This window comes from Nicotiana attenuata, unplaced genomic scaffold (genome assembly GCF_001879085.1).
Source record: "Nicotiana attenuata strain UT unplaced genomic scaffold, NIATTr2, whole genome shotgun sequence".
Taxonomy (NCBI): Eukaryota; Viridiplantae; Streptophyta; class Magnoliopsida; order Solanales; family Solanaceae; genus Nicotiana; species Nicotiana attenuata.
In genome coordinates, this window is record NW_017670440.1 from 67,320 (window position 1) to 79,195 (window position 11,876).

General features: G+C 36.5%; 2 protein-coding genes across 2 annotated transcripts; one reads left to right on the plus strand and one right to left on the minus strand.

Moving 5' to 3' along the window:
* The first annotated feature begins 405 nt into the window (after window positions 1-405).
* On the plus strand, window positions 406-6,799 carry LOC109239449 (apyrase 2-like). The gene is made up of 9 exons (XM_019406016.1): window positions 406-1,029; window positions 2,366-2,494; window positions 2,589-2,645; window positions 2,767-2,859; window positions 4,971-5,176; window positions 5,412-5,503; window positions 5,795-6,012; window positions 6,135-6,324; window positions 6,416-6,799. The coding sequence occupies exons 1-9, from the start codon at window positions 712-714 to the stop codon at window positions 6,529-6,531; spliced, it is 1,419 nt and encodes a 472-aa protein (XP_019261561.1). The 5' UTR covers window positions 406-711; the 3' UTR covers window positions 6,532-6,799.
* A 2,757-nt stretch (window positions 6,800-9,556) lies between these two features.
* On the minus strand, window positions 9,557-10,641 carry LOC109239450 (protein AUXIN-REGULATED GENE INVOLVED IN ORGAN SIZE-like). Its single transcript, XM_019406017.1, has one exon. The coding sequence runs from the start codon at window positions 10,155-10,157 to the stop codon at window positions 9,780-9,782; it is 378 nt and encodes a 125-aa protein (XP_019261562.1). The 5' UTR covers window positions 10,158-10,641; the 3' UTR covers window positions 9,557-9,779.
* Window positions 10,642-11,876: the final 1,235 nt, after the last annotated feature.

The following is an 11,876-nucleotide window of genomic DNA, read 5'->3' on the forward strand; positions in this document are numbered from 1 at the left end:
GGTAGACAAGGGTAAATAGTTTTATTTTTGTGGTTAACTGTGTCAAAACCCCATCCAAATTCTTCAAGAAAAAATTTAAATTCATCCTTTAACTTTTGATATAATTTAATATTATTCTCTTATTGGAATTCCGTTATGGTCAAGAGTAAAAATACTTTTTTTTCTAACAATATAGTAATACAAAATCAAAACTCTAATGCAAAATAAAATTACTTAATTTCGAATAGTACGAGCAAATTTGATCATTTTTCTCCTTCTAAAATAAAAAGGGTAGCCCAGTGCACTAAGCTCCTATTACTGCTCGAACCAATAACGGGCTCGTCACATTTACGCGAAGGCTCCTCTTCTTTCTCTTTCTAAAATGAAGTTAAATATTTGACACTTTTGGGAACTGAAAAAATAGAAAAAGTGTGAGGACTTTTACTAGACCGCCCGGTTTAGCAGTTACAGAGTTCAGACTTCAGACATATAATATAGAAAAAGCGTCTCTCTTTCCTTCCCGGTGCATTTGCGCATTTGCTTATCCTGTAGTCTCGGATCGGCGCATTGTGTGTGATCCAGAGACACTACAACTAGTGAGAAGAAGATTTCGAGCTGGAGGCCGTACAGGAGACTCAGGCGCCGGCGCCGGGAAACGGCAAGATCCGATACCGATCACCATCGGCAGCCGAGCTATTAGAGGCACAACAGCAGCTCGATCCAGCACTTCAAATGGAGAAGACATTGAAACGAAACAGGCAATACGGAGGTGGAGAAACCTTCTCCGATAAGATGCAGAGATACAAAGGCGTGATCCTCGTGATCTGCGTACCTCTGTTCCTTGTTTCTCTCGTGCTTTATGTAATGCCTACGCGTTCGCCTTCTGATTCTATGGAGTCTCTGAATCGGAAATTCTCTCCGAATCTCGGATCTATGAGATACGCGGTCATATTTGATGCTGGTAGTTCTGGTAGTAGAGTTCACGTTTTCTGCTTCGATGAGAACTTGGATCTCGTTCCCATTGGCAATGAACTCGAACTTTTCGTGCAGGTAATTTTACTCTTTTGAAGTAATCTAATCTTTCCCCCGAGCATTATAGTTGATTCATAATGTGGACAACAGCAGGATCTAGTTTGGAAACAGAGAGCTTGATTTCATAGATGGTCACTCAACTCTCACTTGTAGCGAAAAAATCACTCAACTTTACTTAAGTATCATGAAAATACTAAGCTATCCTTTTAACCAAAGAATCACTCAACTTTGCCTAGTATCACAGTAAGTTATTAGGAGGAAACAAAAGAGACATTTTATATGATACTTAGGCAAAGTTGAATGACCGTTTGGTTACAAAATAAATTTTTTAGAGACTTGTTGTGATTCTTAGGCAAGTTGAATGATTTTTTTGTTACAAAAAATAGTTTAGTGACATCTGTGATACTTGAGCAAATTTGAGTGATTTTATGTTACAAAAAATAGTTTAGAGACTTTGGGGAAATAAAGTAAAAGTTGAGTGATCATATATGAAATCAACCCTCTGACAAACCTACTGCCTCTGGGCTATAGGGTGGATAATGGTTTTATGAGAGATGCCCCATTAGTATAATTTAAAGTTTACAAAGAAAGCAAGATAAACTTTGTGCTGTAGCATATGCCATATGACTAGCTTATAGATGATTCATATTGTTGATCGCAATAGAATAGTTTGGACACAGTGGCTTCGCTCAACCTATTGTGTCTGGTCAGACCTTTAATGTAAGTGGAAGAAAAACGTAAGTATATATATGAAAAGCTGAACCCACTGCATCTGACAATTAAAGTAGGTATACACACATATATAATGCTTCAAAAGATGGTGGGTAACAGTGGTCAGTGGGTAGGGGAGATATTGCGTCAGTTTAATTTGGAGTTTACTGTACAACTGAGCGAAATTTTGTGCGGACAAGCTATATGAATAGCTAACCTAGTTTGGTAAATCAACATGGCTTGTGGAATGTGACAACTAAATTTCTCCGGTTAACTACTTGGGGTTCTCCATGGTACAGTAAAAGGGAGGGGATAATTTTTCTTTATCGGGTGATTCATTCTATATGAACGAAAATTTCGCAAAGCTGATTAGAGAGGTCTTAAAAGCGTCATAGAGTCCGTGAGCAACGGTGGGATTCCGAATTCACTTGCTCTAAATCTTGTATCTGCCTCTGTTGATTACGTTCTGGATTCAAATGCAGTTGATCGATTGATGGAAATGCATCTCGGTGAAGTCCGTAATTCTCTACGAACAACCTATCTGTTCCCTCTTTCTAGTTTGTTACATGTGTATTCCTATAGTTTGTGTAAATGCTTTCAATTCGCAGTGGATGTTCATCTATAATTGGCTTTGGTACCACAGAAAAAACCAGGTTTGAGTTCATATGCTAGTGATCCTGAGGCTGCTGCGGAGTCTCTTCTATCACTTCTAAAGGAAGCAGAGAATGTAGTTCCACGCAAGTTGCGCAGTAATACGCCAGTGAGAGTTGGGGTTAGTGTACTTTTTTATTAAAATATTTCATATAATTCAATTTCAAAAAATTTAGTTGCCTTGTATGCTCAGTATTGATATGCAGTCTATCTAGGCAACTGCAGGTTTGAGGCAGTTGGAAGGTGATGCATCTGACAGGATTCTTCAAGCAGTAAGATTGATTCATATCCTAAACCTTCATCTGTTTGGGCATGTCTTATGTTCAAATTTTAAGTGGCTTTTTCTACTTTAAGCTTGTCTGTAATTGTAACAAATGTAAATGTGTTTTGAAGGTGAGGGATTTTCTGAAGAGCAAAAGCAGTTTCAAAGCAAAGGCGGATGCGGTCACTGTTCTTGATGGAAATCAAGAAGGTGCTTACCAGTGGGTATGTTATGTGAACTTCAAGCTGTTATGAGCTTCTTACTAATATAAAACTATTATTCAAGTGGATTTGCTTGCTTAATATAAATTTGAGCTCCTTATAGAAAAGATTTTGAGAATGAAAAAAAAAAATTGAAGGGGAGTTGTTCTGATCTCTGGTCTTGAATTCATTTTTCTGCTATTTATTGAGTATAGTTCCTTCTGATGTAATGTTGATTAGTTAAGTCAAGGTTAGTGGTTCTTTTTGCTAAGATTTAGCATTATTAGCATGGTAAAGAGTGATTTTTAGCTCAGGTTCAAGAAGAGGATAATAAAAGTAGATTTTCTTTTTCTTTTTTGACAAAAGGAAGAGCTAGGGTCTTTATGTAGACAAACAAGTATTACTAATCAACATCCTTTGAAGAATTTTATGAATAGCAACCTATCAAAAAGAAGTTTAATGAATAGCATGTCAAGGTCGAACTGTTGAACAAGAGAAGAAGGAATTTTTTGTTTATTTATTTATTTGATGAGTAAGGCAATTTATTGACATAATACTACTAAAAGTTTCTTTCTCCATCTGAATGCTTTCTTCTCGTGGCATTCATTTCCCCACCGTTGATTTCTGGTAGAAGTACTACAGTCTCCTACAAGCTTTTTGACCATTTTCCATCAGCCTGGTTTACAAGCTATATACTGAAGTAGAGGATCTAGACAAAAAATGTGATTTTCTGTAAAAAGCGCTCAGTAATCTTCTAGGTGCTCCAAATATTTGCAAGAAACGTAAGTAACTCTTTAATATGTAAAATAGAATTTTTCAACCCCTTCATAAGCTCTTTTATTCCTTCTTTCTAATTTGTCGATTCAAGAACCAAAGGGGCCATTTCCTATGGTCCAACTTCTTTTTCTCCTCGCGAATGTCCCTATCATGACAAAACCTTGGCAGAAGCTGACAATCCACTCAATACCAAAGATACTCCAAACAGTGCTCCACATAATCGGTATGCTACATGACAATGAACGGGCAAGTGGTTCACATTTTCCTCGACTTCTTACTCGTGAAAAACTTAGCTAACTTAAGCTACCCTCCTCCAACCTCTTCCTCAAATTCAAGCGTTAAAAGCCTTTCCCTTCCTAATACTGCAAGATAGTATTACAGGTGGAATAATCATCTGTTCGGAAAAGTGGGAATCTTTTCCTATTTGAGCGACAAATTAAGGAGAGTTTTATATAAAACTGACAATTGCATGTTTAGTCCCATCCTAAATGGTCGAGATAATGTAGAGAGCTTTTTAAGTTTATCCTATTTTATACAGGTGGTGATTGAAGTAAAAGATAGAATAAGCAAATCGAATACATTGTCCTATTCAATCTTTTGCAGTTGGACACTGTGTTAGGCCATTTTGATGATAATAGTAATCCTGCATGAGATGCACCAGTTCATAAATATGAAACCATGGTGAGTGAGGATGTTAAAAGGGGATTAGGGAGACCTAAGGTAACGTGTAAGGAAGTTATCTCGAAACGCCTATAGTCTCTTGGAATCTATGCAGACTTAGCAAAAATAGGCACAACGGAAGAAAAAGATCTACCAATTATTTGGGAATACTTTAGTCATGTTAGACTTTAGTTCCTATGTTTTCTTTTTGGGTCCTATCAGAGATTTATATGTCAATAGAAGAATAGTTGACCTCAACTTATTTGGGATTGAGGCGTAGTTATTGTTGTAGTAATCCTGCATTACAAATACAAAATTAATTAACCTCCCTTTCAGCTTTTGTCTTTTGGAACAATAGAGAGGCATCGGAAATTTGGAGTGCTTTGTTTAGAAATATTTTAAAAAAAATATACTTTCTGAAATCTGACAATCAAGTTGTCTTTGGATGCCTAAATCTAATTTTCCCAATTTGGAGAATATATTAGAAAAGGTTGTGGAGGCTTCTTTTTTAACAAAAAATGTTTTACTATATAGGATTATTTGCATATTCAAATAAAAATGTATACTTTTATTACTCTTTCTTGATCTTTAACCTAACCATATGGAGTATACAATTTCTGTCACCTCTTGATACAGTCTGATATATGGGTCAACCAATTGTATAGCTAGCTGATTTTTAGTGTCTGCTATCAATGCAGGTAACCATCAATTATTTGTTAGGCAAATTGGGCAAGAAATACTCTGATACAGTTGGAGTTGTTGATCTTGGAGGTGGATCTGTTCAAATGGCGTATGCCATCTCTGAGTCAGATGCCCAAAAGGCTCCAAAGGTATCAGATGGAGAGGATACATATGTCCAGGAAATGTATTTAAAGGGGACAAAATACTACCTTTACGTTCACAGGTCCATCTCATCCTCTATGCATAATTATGTGATGATTTTAGAGAATGTCAGGGTACACATTTGCACTCTCCAAATAATTTCTTGAATCTTTGATCCAACTTTTTAATCAGGATGAATCTCTGATCCAACTTGTGGGCAAGAACATATTTCACATGTTATATGGAGTGGGCTTATCTTGTGTTTTATCATCTTTATCCTATAAAAGCTTAATGTGATATATGTATATTGTTTACAGCTATTTGCACTACGGCTTACTAGCAGCTCGAGCTGAGATCTTGAAGGCGACCTATGAATCTGGAAATCCTTGCATCTTGGGAGGCTATCATGGTATTTACTATTTTTCTCCTGGTGCAATGATCATTCTATACTTAAGTTTTAATGCAGTGCTTTCTGGTAGCATCATTTCTCTCTCTAAGAAGTAAAAAAGGAGGTTAACTAGAGAAAAAGCCCCTTCCCTTACCTGAATTTCATATTTGACCTTATTCACTGATAAGGTGCAGAAAGTAGGAGCACTGAATCCTTAATTTACATTGAGTCTTACTGTAATTTGAAAAATATGTATTTATTTTCCTGTATTAGCAAGTATACAATTAAAGATGAACAATGTTTTCTTTCAAGGGTCATACAAGTATGGAGGAGCAGTTTTTCCAGCATCAGCGATGTCTCAAGGTTCAAGCTTGAGTAGTTGTAGGGAGGTTTCTCTGAAGGCTCTGAAAGTTAATGAACCAACATGTACCCACATGAAATGCACCTTTGGTGGGGTGTGGAATGGTGGAGGGGGAGATGGCCAGAAGAATATGTTTGTTGCTTCATTTTTCTTTGACAGAGCTGCTGAGGTATGAATCACTCGAGTTAAGCTGCTAATGGAAATTTAATGAGTTAGAGAAGTACTCTAATTTTGTGGGAAATTTTTTCTTCCTCTAATGTCTGACACAAATTTTATATGTTGTGGGCATAGGCTGGTATGATCAATCCAAGTTTAGCTGTGGCAAAAGTTCGCCCAGTTGATTATGAAAGTGCAGCCAAGCGTGCTTGTGAAACTGGACTTGAGGGTGCCAAATCTGCATTTCCTCGTGTGGATCCGGATAACTTGCCATACTTGTGCATGGATCTTGTCTATCAGTACAGTCTACTTGTAGATGGATTCGGTGAGTAAGACTAGGTTCATATTTCAGTAAGTAGACACTACTTTCATTTCAGTGCATTTTGAGTGATTCACTGCTATTCTTTACTGAGCAGGGCTTGATCCTCAGCAAGAAATCACATTGGTGAAAAAGGTTCAGTACAAGAATTCCCTTGTTGAAGCAGCGTGGCCATTAGGCAGTGCCATTGAAGTTGCATCATCATTGACTTAACTGGGAAATGCAAGATCCATTCATGCAATTTTGGCTTTAAAATAGCTTATGATTTTCAACTATATTTTTGACCTGCAGCTGTCGATATACCTATTGGGCTAACATTCAACAAAAGGATTGCCACTTGGGTGCCAAAGTCCAAGCAGGTTGAGATTCTTTATCTTTCCCTTTTTATTGGAGGGAATTACGAATAGTGATAAATCTGTTTGTAATCATGTGCTATCAGAATTATGCACTACATAAATGAGATCAATTTTTTTATTTCCACGCAATTTACATTACATAAAACTCACAGATTACGCAGCATAATTTAACAGCACCAACTCACAGCTCTGGCTAACAAGCAGATGACATATTCTAGTGTCAGCTAGGAGATAGGCTGTACCTAAAGATTCAACCTTAATGGTAGCTTCCTCTTACCAATCACTCCTAGAGCCCGTTTGGATTGACTTAAAAAAAGTAGCTTTTAAGTAAAGTGCTTAAAAGCACTTTTTAAGTGCTGGAGCTGGTTTTATAAATAAGCAGTTATGTGTTTGGATAAAAGTGTTGGAGCTGAAAAAAACTATTGAAGTGTTTGGTAAACAAGTTTTAGTAAGCATTTTTTCTATTAAAATTACTGAAATATCCTTAAAGCTGTTAAACTTATAAAGAAGCTTATTACTATAATATTTTATTTTAAATAATATAAATACATAATAATTAATATTTTAATTCACTTTTAATTTAAAAAACTAAAAGTAGTATGAAGAAAGCAGACAAAAACTAACCCGATTTCGGTATGAAGAAATCAAACGAAAACAATAATTAATATTCCAAAGAAAATTAGTAAAAAAACAAAAAATAGAAAGCAAACAAACGTTACCATCTGGAGAAATATGGAAAGAAAAAGAGTAAAATGAAGAAAGTAGATGCTGCAATTTTGGGAGGAAGAAGACGGCAGCAATTTCAAGTTTGGTACTGAGGGGTAATTATGAGATTAAGAAAAACTATAAGGGATAAGAATGTAATATCCTTGGTCAAAGCAATATTGTGTAGTACACGGCTTTAGCCTTAAGCTAGGTTGGGCTGTAGTTCTTGTATTGGGCGAACCCAAGCAGAAATTGAAAGTACCAGAGATTCCTAGAGGCATACCATCAGAAAAACTTCCTTGACCAATTGGGTAGATCAAGAAAACTGCGGTAGCAGCTGCAACAGGAGCTGAATATGCAACATCAATCCATGAGCACATTGAACTATCCATGTGGCTGAGAGCCCTCACAACCCAGGCACAACGACGCAATTATCAGGGGCGCGCTCTACCACTGAGCTAATAGCCCGTCGTGCGAGCCTCCCACTGGGGGCCCGCTATGCCAAAAGCGAGAGAAACCCCATCCTTACATATGGATTCCTACATCATTACATTCCATTTAGGATTAGGAATACGCGTAATCGGACCTGCTTTTTACATATCTCTATTGGGACCCTATTCACCTCTTTGAGTGAATCGAGAAATAGGTTTGATTGTCCATCTTTTTGATATATTTTAAGCCAATTTTAAAAAAGTTGGGTTTAGCCAACTTGTTGGTTTTGGCTTTTTTTAAGCGGATTTTAGCTTTTTTTAAGCCATTTTTCTAGTTGCCAAAGCTTTCAAGCCCATCCAAACAGGCTCCTATACTCTCAGCTAAATACTACAGACAGCGGACACTATTGAATTCTACCAGGGTTGTACCTAGTGATGGCAAAATGGTTAAAAGAAAATTATTATTCAACCATATTATCCATTAAAAAATAGGTGGGATAATGAACTTTTTAAAAACGGGTCAAATATGGATAAGAATCATATTATCCACTTAGAAAATGCATAACTAATGAGTTTAACTTTTACATTTGTAAAGCTTCAAATTGGGGGTTTCTCAAGTTTGGGAGACTAGGGATTCTCCTAAAAGTGATCATATTCAAGAAGCCATGGATATTATCGTCCGGTTAACCAGTTTTTTATCCGTGTTAAATATGGGTCGGGTCGAATAATTTATACATTTTTATATTATATGTTTTCGACCTGTCCATATCCGGCCCGTTCGCCACCCCTAGTTGGACGTGTTGCTTACCAGCTCTCCTTCCTCCCCATGTTTCCTTACATCCAACCTTTCATGTTTCTCAGCTTAAACCTTGCTCTGGTATACCGTCCCCACGACCTTCAATCACCCTTCAGTCATTGATGTGTCCAGTCCTTATTGTTCTGAGCCTCAATTCACTCTAAATAGGCGCATAATCAAGCAAAGTACCACGGCTGCGCCCCAGATATTTTCCTCATTCCTTCCGTATATTTTAAGGAGAGGGCAATGTTTCTATAGTGATCAACTATTAAGCTTTGGGAGATTGTAGCCAGGCTTGCTGGGTGGTTTATATGGGAGTTAATTAAATATAAGTTCGACCGTGTTACACTTTGATCCTGGCGAGTTCTGGATCTAATTATTTGTTATTTCATTTGAGTTTTGTCTTCTTTTAATCAGATAAATTGAGATTTCATTAATAAATGCATCCACTAGATGTAGTAGTAATTACAAATGTGAGTCCTTTTAAATGTTTCCGGAAAAAAGTTATGGTGATTACTCCAGCAAAAAATGTTTGTGAGACATGTATACTTGAGAAGGTGTCTGTCTTTAGTTTGTTAGAATGTGACTAATTGAGGCACTGACTATCGCAGCTCGTGCTTGGGGTCATCATTGAAGGCAGGAACATTACTTGTTAGAATTTCAACACCTTCAAACGTTAAAAGATATTCAAATTCAGTGGATGATCCAAAATGGTGCTGCCCGGTACAAAGTATACAAGGTCAAGAGTATTTTGTGGGTTCAGGATAATTAGGACTAAAAATTAATTCAGGTGTATTCAAAATAATTCAGATATGTACACAGAATAATTAATGTCAAAGCCAGGGGTCCAGAGGTGGATATTATGCCCATATACAAACTCTTGAATCAAGAATATTTTACCATCTTGAACATAGGCTTAAAGAGAGTTGAGCAAAGGGAGAATTGTAGAATATTGGAGAAATAATCTTTATCCATCGTTTGAGAACTTGATGATTTTCTATTACATCTTCTTTTACACTGCCACAAATTAACCTCAACACTATTGAGGAACTACAAACTAGAATGTAAATAAACTAGTCTAAATTACTTTGTAAGAAGATGAAAAAATGAATTATCACTATAAGAAAACAAGAGAGCTATATGTGATGTGATGATGATTTCTTCTAAGCAACATTACAAATATGATTGTCTCACATGAGAATTAGGCATGAATGCTAAGATGATGAGAAGAAGCAGTATGAAAATGGGGACAAACAGCAACATGAAAGGTGGTGGTGGCAATGGTGGAAGAATCAATGGCAGAAGTAGCAAAGATGCTGTTAGACAAAGGAGCAGAAGCACTGACTCTAAGCTGAAATAGCTCATGGATAACATTCTTTTGCTATTCTCTTGTTTGAATGAATCCATCTTCTTTCCTTGTACATTCTTTCTTTGGACACCATCAGACTTGTTTACTCTTTTCAAATCCATAATGTTGCTCAAATACTTATGTTCCAAATTAATAAAGCCGTTGGATGACCTCAATTTAGCTTCAGATGATTCCATGTGCATGCTAGACTCTTAACTAGAGGCCTCGGGTTCCGAACTAAAAAAAATTCTTTTGTTGGAGAAATTCCTGTTAGGGTGTGAACCTACGTCCTACACGGTGCGAATTAAGATTAATCTGGACAATTTTGTGTTTGATGCTTGTAATTCTTTGACTTGAACCAATCTTGATTTTGGATCTTGTAAATCTTGTAACCTCCAGTAAATATATGGAAGAGTTGTATCAGCAAGTAGTTTCTCTTCAACCAGCTAGTATATGTTAAATTGTTACTGAAGGGTATGGTGGAACGTAAAGAAATACAGAAGGAAATGAAGCAGAAGATTTGGTATAGGGGAGAGGAATGAGGAAGCAGAATGAAAGGAAATGAGTTGTGTTCTTGATTTAAAAATTTGATTGTTGATACTAATGTAATGTTTCTTGGTTTTGGGAATTGTGGGATATGGCCTTTGGTTGGGATTTGGATGGATATATGGTGGTTACACTATATCTTTGAGAAATATTATACTACTGGTTTCTGCTGATGTATTATATATTCCTAATTATGTTAGATTAGTCATTAGAGAGAGGGGTTGAAGTGGGGTTGGATTCAATGAATTACTTAATCAAGTGGGGACAAGGTGATATGCATGTTGATGTTTTTGGCAATAGGGGGATGTCTCTTTGTCCGAGGTTCTTCACCCCTGGACTACATCACCATGTCTCTTTCCCCCTTCTTCTTGTCCCCTTGTCTTTTCCAACTTCCAGCAACAACAAAAAATAATTATTTTTTATTCAATATTTACTTCAAATTAAGCTGCACGTCTCCAACATAATTTCTAATCATTTCAACCTAAAAACCCTTTGGCAAATGAAGAATTCAAAAGAGGGAAAAATGCTGTATTGCACTGGAGTATCTTTGTAATTATAGCTAGAATATACTTGAACCTCTACTTTTATATAACAGAAAATACAAACATTTTCTCATGTAAAAAACAATTTTCAATACAAAATTAAAAAAAGGGGATTTGCACCTCGTACCCTCTTTATAAATCCAATTATCCATTATCTTCATTGTTCGCTACAATATATATATATATATATATATATATATTTACCCGAAAATGATACAGTTGAATTTATACGTGGTTTCTAGACAAGTAAACTAATTTGATCTTGAAATAATAAGATAATCGAGGAATTATGCAATACTTAGCCTTTAAAATATAGACAAAACGGCAAAAGTGACAGCTCCAGAAAATTCGTGTCCTTTACAATGATAACTGAGCTCACTATTTATAGTTGTGCTTGTGTCTAGGAAGGGAGGTTCTAGGATCGTGCCCTCCTTTAATGTCAATTATGAGGGTCATTGATGAAGATGTAACGGTGAACATAAATGCTAAATTCTCTGTAATGGGTCGTAGCTCTTAATGCCGCAAAATATTCTTTATTAAATGCTACCAGGCGCAGAGCATTTAATACACATTTACGAACGTTATCCCTTCCGGTGACAAGCGGAATAGCCGCTTTCAATCTTCGGCCATCTCCATCTTGGGTTCCATGTATCCTTCCTTTAGATGACCACGTATCGTATCATATTTTATCCTATATAGATAGTCCTCCTGCTTTCCGGTGACATAACTTTGTGTTATCGGAAAGTTGGTAGAAACACTCGTTTGGCGGGAATTACTATAACTCCCTCTGAAGGCTTCTGACGGTTGATTAGGCGCACGTATCTCCGCATTTAA